This window comes from Rhinopithecus roxellana, chromosome 3, assembly GCF_007565055.1.
Source record: "Rhinopithecus roxellana isolate Shanxi Qingling chromosome 3, ASM756505v1, whole genome shotgun sequence".
NCBI classification, from domain to species: Eukaryota; Metazoa; Chordata; class Mammalia; order Primates; family Cercopithecidae; genus Rhinopithecus; species Rhinopithecus roxellana.
The window spans coordinates 175,533,578-175,547,773 of NC_044551.1; the positions used below are offsets into that span (position 1 = coordinate 175,533,578).

General features: G+C 43.8%; 2 protein-coding genes across 4 annotated transcripts in view; one reads left to right on the forward strand and one right to left on the reverse strand.

Annotated features, from left to right (window-relative positions):
• The window catches only part of DOCK2 (dedicator of cytokinesis 2), a 447,672-nt gene that overhangs the window by 197,271 nt on the left and 236,205 nt on the right, over positions 1-14,196 (reverse strand). The gene's annotated exons all lie outside the window — the stretch shown is intronic.
• The window catches only part of INSYN2B (inhibitory synaptic factor family member 2B), a 119,176-nt gene that overhangs the window by 95,072 nt on the left and 9,908 nt on the right, over positions 1-14,196 (forward strand). For both annotated transcript variants that reach the window (XM_010364885.2, XM_030926874.1), the window contains exons 2-3: positions 459-2,728; positions 3,841-3,915. In XM_010364885.2, the coding sequence (XP_010363187.1) occupies positions 1,383-2,728; positions 3,841-3,915 (1,421 nt within the window). In that variant the 5' untranslated portion in view covers positions 459-1,382. The remainder of the gene's footprint in view (positions 1-458; positions 2,729-3,840; positions 3,916-14,196) is intronic.

Here is a 14,196-nt window from a genome sequence, read left to right on the forward strand (position 1 = left end):
CTGCCCTCCTGGAGCCTACAGGGTAGTGGAGGAGATGCACACTAAATAAATACATACACAAATGCTTATTTAATAACAGCTACAATTTGTATTGTGAAAAATGTGACGAGGATGTACAATGGGTCTTGATGTGGTCTTGGCACTGGGTGTGTGAGTAAGGGGGAGTCATTGTCAAGTCTTCCTGAGAAATTGCTGGGACTCCCAACTGATGAATAGGAGTTGGCTGGGTGATGTGCGGAAGTGTAGAGAGAAAAGGGTCCAGGCAGACAGGCATTTTGTTCCAAGGCCCTGCACCCACAAAGCCTGGCTCACAAAGAGAACCGAGAGAAAGGTCACATGGTTGACTTAATCCCAGACCCTCCACTCAAAATACTCAGCTAGGAAGTTAGAATGGGAAGAGAAATCCAGGTCCACAGAAACTGCGTTCTCAATGGCAACTGTTGTCTCTTCACTTTCAGGTGCTCCTCGCCTGCTTGCAGATCTCAGACCCCAGCTGGTCTCAGACCTCAGCCCCTGAGGCCAAGCAAACATACGTCATCCTGGAGGCTGCAGACATAGCTCACCGTGCCCACATGTGAACTTCGGCCAAGACACCACAGCAGGGACTCTCTGCCCACTGAATCCCCTATGATTCCTCAATCCTGTCCTGGTCATACCCCACTGGGTTTTGTGAGGCCATTTAGGAAGATAAGTTTCCCTTACTGAAGAAAAGAGAGACAACATGAAAGAAAACAATGGCCCCAAAGGAGGAATCTGTGATTGACATAAATAAGAGTGTTCCCTTGGGTGCATCATGTATCATCAAAGTAGCAAACCCCCAGGTCATTTATTTCTCCACCTATTTACCTGCTATGAAAAGAAGATGCATTTAAGTTTCCTGCAGTTTCACACTGGACATTAATGCTCTGGGGGGCAGGGAAAAAGCCGTATGTTCTAGATGTAGCAGGTTTCTTTTGGAATTCACTCACTGGGAGTCTGGCACTACCCCCTAAATGGTACTTTTGTTGTCTTTTTGTTCAAGACAGCCAGCTTCTTCCAAGATCAGAACTGCGTGCCAGCCTCCCTTGATAAACAGCCTACCAGCTCTCTTGGTAGATCATATGTTTAATAGTTAGCCTAACTCATTTGTTTTTTCAAGAAGCAATTATGACTACAATGAAATAATATTTTAACTGCGGGGAAAGCATTACAGCTAGTTCCTACGTAGACTCTAGAGGCTGGGAATGGCCAACAGGATTTCCCATACTAAGAGGAGAGGACAACTCCATCCTGGCCAGCAGTTCTCTATGTTTGAAATACCATCATTAGATACTGCTCCAAAGACCTAAGGGGAGATGTGCCTAGGAGAAGTGTACGGTCCTGATCCTTCCTACTGAGGCTCAATGGCCCAGCAAAATATGAAAGTGAGACCTGTGCTTCTAAAGCGTAACAGTCTAGAATCAGTAGAGTTTGTGAAACAACCTCACCACCGCAGGAGCAAATCCCAGCAGGTGAGATTCAAGGAGGATGGGACCACTAAGAATCCAGCTGGCCTAGCTGAGGTTGATGTCCGAACTCCAGAAGACCTGGCTGTGATGGGGAAAACTCAAGCAACCAGGCACCATCATCCCCCCACCTACTCGCTCTCCTTCCCCAGGTCCCAGAAGGCAGGTGGCTTTCGCAACGTTGCGATCCAAACTTCCCCCAGTCTCAGGAAGCATTTCCCAGTTTTCAAAAGGAAGAAACTCACAGCCAGCAAGTCCCTGGTAGAAATGCCAACAGCATCCCAAAGTGCCATCCAGGTCAACGGCAACCTCTCTGAACAGGACATTGTGTCTTCTGACCTTGCCTACTTAAGGTTGGCTCAGCATCTTGAGGATGGGCCTCGAAGGGTCAAGGTGTCCCACACATTCCTCCCGAGGGTCCCCAAGGTACAAAGCAATGGTCCTGTTAGCATATGCTTGGAAGCAGGAACTTGGAGGTCCTTAGAGAAAGCCACAGCTGCCATTCAGGTTCCAGATGATATTTATCACAGTCCTTCCTGGGAAGCTAGAGAGTCTGCTCTCAGCCCAGGCAGGCCAGCTGAAGTAAGTAACTCCATACACCCTTTGGATGACACATGTCCAGGTGATGGGAGAAGGATGACTCTACCAGATTCAGAAAAATCCACCTCCTGCTTAAATGCTACCAGCGTTGCCAGCCACACACCAGGCACAGAGAAACTTAAACCTGAATTGCTTTTGCCCAAAGACAACTCGGATGACAAAGACTTTGGCCCACTGTCATCTCAGTCAAAGGAAACGTGTGTTCCTTCACCTCCACGGACTCACAGTTCCCCCTCATCAGGCTCCCACAGCCAGCTAGCCTACCCAGGAAGAGCCTCAGACTGTCCTTCATCAAGTAACAATCACCAGAATCTGGTGTCACTCAAAATTAACAGTGCATCGAAATCTGCCCCTGGGTGTCAGGAGCAGATGGCAAACAACCCCACTGAGTCAGACACCCTGGAGTTTCCAAATTGTCCAGGAAGTGATCACCTCCCATCCTCTCTTCCAAAGAGTGAGACCAAACTTCAGAGCAACAGGGAGATTAGTGACATTAATCAAATTCACCTGGCACGGGGTGAACTCTGCGACCTCCAAGGCCGACTGCAATCTGTGGAGGAATCTCTGCACTCGAACCAAGAGAAAATTAAAGTCCTTTTGAATGTAATTCAAGACTTGGAGAAAGCTCGAGCTCTCACTGAAGGGTAAGGAGATTTTTTTTTTTTTTCATATTAAAAATGACTGGGTGAAGTCATTTGCCAACACAGGGGCAGAGATAGCTCTGGTTTCTTTTAGTAAAAATGTCTCCAAAATGTTTGAAGTACTGTCGTTTCTCCAAATCATAACCACAGACCTCCCTTTTCTCTAATGGAATTTCATTTAGTTCTAGGCTTTGGTGGATTTTTGTGGATTTCTATTGCTGTTTGTTTTCGTTTTCAGGTGTTAACAGAATGGGAAAAGGCAGCCATGAAGCAATAGGATCAAAAATGATTTTTATGAAGATGAGGGTTCCGTTGATATATGATGGGGGAAAACGATAGCAGGAAGGCACTTACCCATCCCCCTCTTCTTAGCAAGTTACTGCATTTGTACAGTATTTCCATTCTTCGTGTCATTGTGACAAAGGACTTGAGGTGGCCACTCAGCTTACTATTGACCTTCCCTGTACTGACTACTTTGATGACTTGGGCTGGTCCATCAATGACCAACTAATTGGAACTGAAATGAGATCACAGTTCATTTTGCACAGTTCATTTTCTGCCAAGAGAAAAAAGTCACAAAATGCTTTCCTGGGTGACTCAGCACCAGTATAGGAGGAAAAGGCAGTTATTTGTTTAGATGTGAAATGTTCGTCCTTCCAGAAAGTGCTCTCTAAAGACAGAGAAGAAGCAATGGTTAAAGCTCATCAAAAAGGGTAGGAGAGAGAAGTCATTAACTGGCGTTTGCTGTATGAATCAGAATCAGCACTGCCATATAGGAGAGAAACACTGTGATATGCAGAGTGAAACATACCAAACTAAGAGGTCAGGAGTTTTAATAACCTCCCTTCCATTCACCTGCAGAATCCCTCATCTCATAGGATTGTTGTCAGCATGAAAAAACTCTCAGCTTGGGAAGTCTTTAAACATGTATGAAGCCTTCTAGAAATGTGAGCTCCTATTGTCATGACTTTCTTGTTTCCTTATTTATAATGGCCATGCAACTTAAGAGCACCATGAATGCTGTGCTATAGGGACTAAGGGACCAGTAGGTTGAATGTTTGTGGCCCATGTGACTTTTGCCCATAGATTTATCCAGCAAATGCTCTGTCTTGCAGGCGCAACTTTTATCGAACTGGCCAAGATCTCAACAATTGCAGTACCTGCCAGAACACGGCGTGCATCATATACAGGTACCTGGCCACAAGCGAGGTCTGCTCTGTAGACCATAAAGCCATAGGGTTCACTGAACACTCTAGCAAACTTTTACATGCAGAAAGTCAAGAGAGGCAAAAACAGGAGGCCTTTGAATATCTGAGACCAAAAAAAAACAAGGTATTTAGCTATGAAATGTTAACATCTGGTTCCAAGGCAGGGATTGCTTTGTTTCCTTACAGCAAAGTCTATGAGCGTACCCTTTTGATGTAATCATCCCTACACTCATCAAACGCTAAGTGCAGGCATCATGGTAAGCTTGGCACACACATTTGCATCTCATTCCACCCTCAGGGAAGTTAAGGCGTTCGGTCTCACTCACATAGAGCATTTTCTGAGAGCAGAAAGGGCCAAACTCAGGACTCACATCCAGATTTTTCAAATCTCAAACCTATGATTTTAATGATTCCACCACACTGCCTCTTCCTCAACAGCAGCTATGCCATGCCAAGCACTTACTTGGCACAGTCAAGAACCATGATAAGAACTTTATGTTCATTTCTAAGTATGTCATTTCCTTCTAGCACAGAGTAAGTTTGCTGCAGTAGATTTTTGTAAGTAACAAAATGGAAACATGATATACAGTGTAAACTTAGAGTCAAAGATCTGTGTTTTAATCCCCAAGTCTGACATCAGCTAACTTAACCTGGGCTTACTTTCCTTATCTGCATAGGGAACGATTATCCCTATTCAGAGTTGCCATGAAGACCAGATGAAATAATATATGTGAATGTCTTTTGCAACTGCAAACCTCTGTACAAATCCAAGGGCTTATACCTGTTTTTACTGGAAAGGTCAATGCCCCCTTAGCTGGAAGACCACTTTCCATGGCATAGTAGAAAAGTGGTCAAAAGCAGGACTTTCTGTTGACAACATCTAATTTTGTTGACCAAAGTGAACAGTTTTGCTTTCTCTATTACATTTCTCTTTTTGTTGAAAACTGGCAGCTCAGGGCCCGAGCAGACTGGAGCCTAATTGGGTTGCCTATGTCTTCTTTTAAAACTTCTCATTCTCTCTGGCAGAATCCTGAGATTTCATTGAGTAAGAGACCTTGTGCCTGGAAGGCAGGAGGTGCTTGCACTTACACAGGGCCTTAAGCATCTTTTCATGGAACCTATCAGCTCCTTATAAAGAGGAGCCACCTGTTTTTAATCAAATAACAGAAGATGCAGGACTGCTCACAGATAAATGCCTTTCACCTCAATGTGACGTCTTCCTTTAAAAGAGAGGGTCCTGGAAGAGCCCTGCAGCATTGGAAAGCCTAAGTAGAAGTTTCATCAATTGCCCTCTTTTTGCTGCTTCTTTTTTTATATCTCCCAATTTGAACAAATTTTCTAATCATTAGGAGGACAAAAATTATTAAATGTCTAGACAGTTAGAGAGGACAAAACTATTCATCATAAACAAGAAGAATTAATTTGAACTAACCTCCATTTAAATTTTGGATAGTCTCTCTTCTCTTCTGGAGCCAGATAATGTATTTTCTACTACCTTAAAATGATTTTTTATTCGGCCTATATAAGTAAAAAGGGCAAGTAGTGATTTCCAAGTCTACTATGAGTTTCATGACCTGGCCTTGGGCAAATCATTTTCCCCATCTGAAAAATGAGGGTCTTTAATTAAACGGTCTCAAGAGTCCCTTTTAGTTCTGACATTCTGATATTCTAAGCCGAATTAAAAGTGACAATATTTGGCTAAACTATGACCTTCCAACATGTCTGAGAATGTTTGCATTTTTCTAGCACTTACCTCAAACATCTCCAGCAAACATTCTAAATTAAGTTACACCCCTGGATGGGTTAGCAAACCTTCATGCACACCTTCCTTTCCAGAAGAAAAGCAATTGTATGCATATATCCCTCATTACCATTCAAAGCCAGACTGTTCTCCCAGACAGAATCTATATCCTTGTATCTAAGCCATTGCAGGGAATGGGCAATTAATTTGATGAAAGCAAAGAGATCTGAACAACAGCCCCATCGTAGCAATAGTGGGAAGATGAGAGTTATTTTTTTTTTTAGAAAACATTCAAATGACTTGAAACTTGCATTGTGTTCTGGAAAGTCAGATCTTAGAAACGAATGAATAAGTGATGTGAAATACTCATCCCCAGGCCTTGTTAAACCGCAATCTCTCTCCCAGGTGATGGATGTGCTCAGTGCATGTCACTGTACATAAAGCAGATGGGTGCATGATGGATTGCTCACTGGGTCTTCTTCTCTGGAGATGTTCCTGCTAAGTTAGCCATGCATATGGTTTCCTAAGTGGTATTTCCCAGAGGCTCCAGCAGCTGGAGGCTATGGCTATGCTGCCTGATCTTATCAAGACATGTGGGGTCATCTGGTTCTATCTAACTCATTCTCTCTGCTCCCTGAGCCTCCTTGACTCTCCTCTTACCATTGAACACTTGGATACACCCTATCTCACCAAGAGCACAGTCCCAACACCAGTGCCTAGAGATTCTATCCATGGCTCTCAGGAGCTTGCAGGGAATTATGTACATCAAGGTGAATGGAACCTTTTGTTTTGACTACCATAGTCTCCACAGGAAGTGAGTGGCAATTGGCTCTAAACCACAAGCTGATTCCAGCCTGTTTTGGCCCCAATCACTTCCTTCACTTCTCCTTAGCATTAATCCTAGCACAAGTTACCCAAAGGGTTGAGTGAATGCCACCATAGTATCCAAGATTAAATAACATTAAATTACTTAGTATGAAAGTTGTTCTCTTTTCAAATTTATTTCAATCCTTCCAATAACCTAGAGGGGAAAATCTGAGTTTGGTACTAGAACGTCTTTAAAACCTTCCTAATGCTGGCTTATCACATTTCTCTGCAAAGAAAGAGCAGGCCTCAGGTTCACAGCCCTGAGCAAGCAATAGTTATCTAGCTAGAATACAATCATTTTTACTTTTTTTATTGAAGGCTTTAACTTTTAAAACTAGGCCTTTTAAATATTTCTGTAATTGATGCAGGTCTGCATTTCCAAAAGTGATATTGCCTGTTTGATATAAAACATGTTTTTAAATTCAAAAAGTGAATGGATTTAGAGAAAAAAAGTGAAGTGAATAATTGTGTAGATGGTATGGGGAATCTTGCAAAACCATGAAGGTGGAGAATGAGTGATTGAAGTTTGGGAAATGGTGCCCTAAAGAATTGGCTCCTTTTCACCTTCTCAAGGGCACGAGGTCTCTTTAAGTTGCTTACTCCTCCTTCCCTCACCCCCTTCTCTACTTTTCCAGCCATATCTCCAGCATTCATCTTTACGCTCATGCTAAAAATAGTCAGCAGTGCTTCTTTAGAGGTCTTTGACTACAGAGATCATGCTTTTCTTTTCTAGACATAACTCCCAGGAAAAAACTGCTTGGTTTAAGTTGTAAAATGTCTCCAATATGTTTTAAAGGAAAATAATAAGAGGTCTTTCCCAGAAAACTTTTCATCTACCGTCCAAGCATGCTGTTCTGGAATTGGAAAGACAGAGTTGCAAGCTTACCATTTTCAGTGGGTGAAGAGAGAGATTGGCTATGTAGGATTTAAAAGGTGCTAGAGAGGTGAGAGAAATAGAAGAGGTGTTGTTCATCCAGGGTCCACCTGGACAGGCTGCTCCTCTTCTTATCCTTAGTCTCTTCCCACCACTTCTTCAACTGCACTCATGGACTTTATTTCTGTGGCACCACTTTCTGCTACCTTTTATCTGATATCTATGTCAATCTATCTTTACATCTAAAATTTTCAACCAACTACATACAGACATTTCCACTTCATATCCCAAGGCAACTGAAATTTGTCATATCCCCAAACACACCCATTGCACCACAAAATTAATTTTCTTCCCATATTTCTCATTTTGTTCAACACCATTGACCAAGAGGCAACTCCATAAAGATATCACAGTCCCCCTTGACTTTCTTTTCATACACCAAATAAGCTACTGATTCTAACTGCTCAATCCAACCCCTTCACTCCAATTCCTCTGCCACAGGTTCAAAAAAGGCTGCTGTCATTTGTCACTTGAATGCTAATTGACTTTTTTGACACAGGTCTCTCTTCCCTTATCTCAAGTAATCCTCCATGCAGATTGCTAACTTGCATCTGAAAAATAGAATCTGACCATGTCACTCCCCTGCTAAACAATCTTGTCCTGGTTCAGGTAGTCTGTAGCTCCTCTCCAGCCATGGGGAACTAGGTGCTCAGCTGGTGGTTCTGTCATTCCTCAGTGCCTTTGCATAAGTTCCTTTGCTTTCCTGGGATGTCTTTTCTGCCCTGCTTCGTGTGGATATTTCTTAGTCTTGCAGTTTAAATGTCAGTTATGTGGACAACCTCACAATCCAATCCTTCCCCAAAAGGACCCCCATGCCATGAGCCCTTGTCTGCTAGGTCACTGATCCTCCTGCATTGTAATAGAGTGTTTATAAGTTTCTTTCCTTCAGCAAATGGCTAGTCTCTCAAAGTCATGGATCATTGTTTCATACATACTTGGTGCTCAGTAGGTTCTTATTAGGGAAAGAAATGACTCTATTAACTAGGAGAGGAAGGAAAAGCAGTAGTGGACTTGAGACAGCTACTTAGATTGTCCAGAAGTAAAGTCATTGTTACTATTCGTGTACACCACCACCCTTGGGTGGGGAAATGAAGGATTAAGCAAATATTCTTTTTTTTTTTTTTTTTTTTTTGAGACGGAGTCTCGCTCTGTTACCCAGGTTGGAGCGCAGTGACCGGATCTCAGCTCACTGCAAACTCTGCCTCCCGGGTTCACGCCATTCTCCTGCCTCAGCCTCCCGAGTAGCTGGGACTACAGGGGCCTGCCATCTCGCCTGGCTAGTTTTTTTTGTATTTTTTAGTAGAGACGGGGTTTCACCGTGTAGGCCAGGATGGTCTCGATCTCCTGACCTCGTGATCCACCCGTCTCGGCCTCCCAAAGTGCTGGGATTACAGGCTTGAGCCACCGCGCCCGGCCTAAGCAAATATTCTTATTAGGAATGAAGGCTTCTATGTAGCTGGTTCTCAATGGATCTTTTTAAGCTGAATGTAAGCCCGTGGGTTACCAGTTTTAAAATAACTGGAATGCCACATACTTTCAACAAGAGAGACCCTTTCTCTGATGACTCAGAGAGCTTGCTGCACTTTCATAGGACATTGAAACCCTTGTTCTTCCAGGCCATATGATATTACTGCCCAGGACTTCTGTCCTGGCTGCAGTGGGAAAACAAAGTTTGACTGTGGGGAACCACAAAACTCCAGGTGAAAATATCTCCTTTCTCTGGTGTCTGAACTGTCCCAGTGATCTCTTTGGCAGAAGGAGTCAGAACATCAGATCTTCAGGTTCTCTTGCTAAATGTCTAATGCTAAATATCAAAACCCAGGCTTGCAGGCACAATAATGCCTAAGGTGTCCACATCCTAACTCACGGACCCTCTGCATGTGACCTTATTTGGCAAAAGGGACTTTGCAGATGAAATGACTTCAAAGGAGGAGAGCAGGGTGGGTTGTCTGGATGGGCCCAGTGTAATCACAAGGGCCGCAGAGAAAGAGGGAGGCCAGAGGATCAGAGTCAGAGGAGATGTGATGCCAGAGGCAAAGGGCAGAGTGCTGTGGTCACAAGCCAAGAGGCATGGTAGCCCCTAAAAGTGGGAGAAAGCAAGGGATGTGTTCTCTCCTAGAGCCTCCAGAAGGAGCACAGCTCTGATTTACAGCTCTGGAGGACTTCTGCCCTCCAGAACTGTAAGAGTAAAATCTATGTTGTTTTAAGCCATTAAATTTGTAGTAATTTCAACAAAAGGAAATAAGTGCATTCAGATTAAATCCTCATAATTGGAGGCTAGTTTATTTGACTTTCATTGATGATTTTTATAATGATAACAGCTGACGAAAGAGATCTGTGGGGCTGAAACTTAAGGGAAAGAAAGAAGAGAGCTACCACTTACTGAGGATTCATCATTTACTGATCACTTGAAGTACCTTCTGTTTTCACACTTAATCCTCACAACGATGAGATTGATTAAAGTGCCCCCATGTTACAGATGAAGGAACCGATGCTCAGGAGGGGGTCAGGCACTTGCTCAACATTCAGATTAGGCAATTGAAGCTGAGAGAGGTGAGGCACTTGCACAATTATTCTGGAAATAGTAATTGCAACCGCCACAGGAGCACACAGTTCTGTCTTCCAGCAAGCCAGATTCCATAGCATGCTGCCTTCCAGATGCCAGACTCATCTGAAGGATATTAGGGCTCAGGGGAATGTTCGATCGTCACTGATTTCCACTCAGCCAAGGGCATCATGAGGGTTTGCATTGAAGATGCAGGCCCTAGACAGTGCTTCCAAAGCATGGTCATGGACCATCTGCATCGGAACCTCTGGGTGTCTGTGGAAACTGGTTGCTGGGTTTCAGCCCCAAAGCCACGGAATCAGAGAGTGTGGGGTGGAGGATGGGAATCTGCAGTTGCAGCAAGCTCCCTGGGAAAGGCTGGTTCAAATAAAGCTTGAGGATTTTTTTAAGTAAAAAATCAGGGTCTTGAAAGAAGATAGTTGATTTACTAGAAAGTTTTGTGACAACCAGCCCATGGATGAAAAATACTTGCTTGTAAAATAGCCCAGAAAGTAGCTTTAGTTCTTAATATATCTTTGGAAAGATGAATTACCTTTCTGCTTGGCTTTGATTTTAGGGTTAGATGATCATATAGAGACCTAATTATATATGTTGGGTACAGGTGAGAATGGAGGCAAGGGCGAGCAAAGGAAGAGAGAGGAGAGGATTATTCATGGAGCGGGCATATCTTCTGATGCCTCCTGTTTCCAATGAGAAGAGAAAAGGAGTCCCTCTCAGGCCACTCTGGGGCCCAGGCTTGCATTACGCAATACTTAGGGGACTGAGCTGTAACCTTTCCTTCCTCCCACCTCTCTCAGTTCCTCAGGCCTCATCTGAGATCAGAAACTGATTGGCAATCCAGGCTGACATTTTTCCTCTAACAAAGGTTGAGAGTAATTAAAGCCTAATTCTGCTCTCTGGCCAAGAGACCAAATGCTAAGAACTGCCCTCTGGTGAGTCCTAGAGGGTCAACAGCAGAACAGCAGACACGCGTAAAAGGTGGGTGTCCAAGTGCTGACCATTACCACTACATCCCCACTTCAGGACAGGGGTATGGTCACCCCATGCTTGGGAACCAAGGACCATGCATGAAGCTAAATGCCATGCAGAATCTGCCACCACCACTCACTCATTTTCTCAAACTTCACAAACCACTGGTTTTTGTTTTGTTTTTGAGACAGAGTCTCGCTGTCACCTAGGCTGGAGTACAGTGGCACAATCTCGGCTCACTGCAACCTCTGCCTCCCAGGTTTACGTGATTTTTCTGCCTCAGCCTCCTGAGTAGGTGGGATTATAGGTGCCCGTCACTACACCCAGCTAATTTTTGTATTATTAGTAGAGACGGAGTTTCACCATGTTGGTCAGGCTGGTCTTGCACCCCTGACCCCAAGTGATCCACCCACCTTGGCTTCCCAAAGTCTTGGGATTACAGGCTTGAGCCACCACACCCGGCCACTTTTTTCTTTTAATCATTATTGATGCATCCACTCATAAATTCTTCTGAACCAGAGAGAGAACTTATGGATTTTGTAAAGGAGACTCTCTGCAAGAGCCTCCCTTTGTATCTAGCAACCAGCATTCTCGTTCCTAGCACGTCCCCCTCACAGTTTTCATATTCAGCGTATGACAAGGAGGCTCCCTGGAATGCAGGCCAAAGCCTCACAGCTGTGCACCCGGCAAGAGAAAAGCAAGGGCTCCACATCACTGAGGAGAGAGTGGCTCCAGAGAGCTGAGTGAGCCGCCTGAGGTCACGTGGTTGGTGGTCTGAGAGTGCTTCCGGGAGTTTCCTTCTTGGTTAAGCTATTTGGCCACTGAGCTCTGGCCTTGCCTGCCACTTAAAACTATTACCTAACCAGAGAAAAAGGCATTTCTTTAGAAATGCAATATGGACTCAGTCCTATGGGTTTAGCAGCCAACTTTTCACTTAAATTATTTAGTATTTTCTTTTTGTCTGCTTATGACTCTCTCCCAGCGTGGAGCCAGGTGAATTCTTGAGAGCCTTGTCTTCCAGCCACAGTCCTCCCTCTGGCCAGCAATGAAGTCCACAGTAAAAAATAATGATAAAGGCACACAGCAGAACTGTTCTTTCTAGTAATCACAGATGCATTTGCAGCTTTCATCAAATTGCAATATGGACTATTACAAATGCTGGGCCGTGGACGTCATGGCAACACCCTCGAGCATCCCCAAAACAACCAATAGCAAACACAGCTTCAATTGTCTCTTTGGGAAACAGCCATGAAGTCTGGGGTACATGTAAAATGTAAAAGGTAAAATTTCTCTGAGTCCCAACAGGCTGATTCCCAAGACATTTGTCTCTATTCCCTGATTCTCCTGAATGGCATTATCCCTTTATTTTTCTCCCTAGAGTGTAAAGGAAAAGAAGTAGGATTTACAGCATCAGCAATTTATCTGCAATAAAAAATGAAACCTATTTTAATGCATTAATAGCAAAAGAGGCTGATACATGCCATAAATATAAAATTACACAAGTTGAATATTTCAGAGGAATAACAAATGAGTGGCTGCTGGCACAGAGGCCACAGGTGACCACAGAGTGATCCGATCTTTATTTCTCCATCAAGTAAGTGTAATAATCATTACCATTTGTTAAGCCAGCCACTGCACTAGGCATTTTGCCCAAGACTATATGTCTATCATTTCATTTCAGACTCCTAACAATCCTAAAATGTGGATAGGATTACCATTCCCATTTTACAGATGAGGAAACTGAGACTCAGAGAGGTTAAGTGATCTGTCCAAGATCCAAGGGAGCCAGGGCTCAAAACTAGGTCCTACTTTCAGGAGACTTTCCTGTCCCTTCCCCTCTTTCCTTGTGACCCTGCATCGTCAGTGAATAAGTGTGTTAACTTTCTCGGAGATGATCTACGCTTTCTGAGGACTTCACAGGCAGATCTTCCTGGCACAGAGTCACAAAACCCAAAACACAGATTTCTTTCAGAGATAGCTATCAGCAGAGATTTCTGCAGCTTGATCCCATTTATATATGTGCCAAGAAGAGAACCTGTGATTTTCTGAAGACTCAACAGCAGATAGATGCCCTAGGAGAAGGGGTAGACTTGCCAATTTGAAATAGCTGCAAGTTGTGCAGCTCAAAATTAAACCCTATAAAAAATGAGCAAACTGGTCATTAGGAGAAAGTTTCAGGAACAATATCCCTTCCAGGCTGGGGAGAGAAAAACATACAAACTAAAGTTCCTGTGATCCAAAACTGTAATTCTTCCACAGAGATGCCTTCCTAAGTGTCATGATTTATCCAAACGGACAAGAACCAAACTACCCTCACTGCATCCATTGATTCTTACAGCTAATTCTTAAAAGAGAAAGTTGCAGGAGGTCAGTAAATCAGTGGTGCACCTGTGTTCTGCAGAAACAGGGACCACAGAAATGCTCCAACAAGAGATGAAGAAGAGGTGGAGGGGAATTTGGAAGATGGTTTGTCTTCAGGGAGATGCCATGAATCATTCACTTCTCGGCCAACTTGCTTAGAGTGTAGTTGACGGCAGTGGCTTGTCGGCATGTCTCTTTATAAAAGAGCAGGACCCACTGCTGAGAAGGAGGTGCAAAACGGCTCACTGGAGACATCAGCAGCCTACACGAGACCCAAGATTGCTGACCCCAGATATTATCTTCAATACGCTGCCTCCTTAGAAGGTGAGCACCTTTTTTGGGTATGCAGCCTCCCTATAGAGGCTGCCCTGAAATTGAGAAAGACCATTCCAAGGTGAACTGGTCAGCTGGTCCATAAAGAGTCCCCCGTGCACTCCAGCCCCAGTTTGGGTCTGGTTCCACAGGGGACTGTGAGGTCATCCAGGAGCACCAGGCCTTGGTCACCACCTCCACCCCCACCACCCTACACATTTTGCAATCAGGATTTCATACAGATACAGATTACTATGTTCTTTCGGTCTAGTACATCTTAGTGTATAAGCTTTGGGGCTAGACTTTCAGGGTTCAGATTCTGACTCTGTCACTTACATTTGCATGCCCTTGGCAGAATATTTAACCTCTCTTTGCCTCGGTTTTCTCATTTATAAAATGAAGGTAATATTATTTATCCCACAGGACTTGAGAATTCATGAGAGAAGGAATGTAAACTTGTAGCATAGTGTCTAGCACATAGATTTCATTCCATAAATGACCATCATTCTTTTT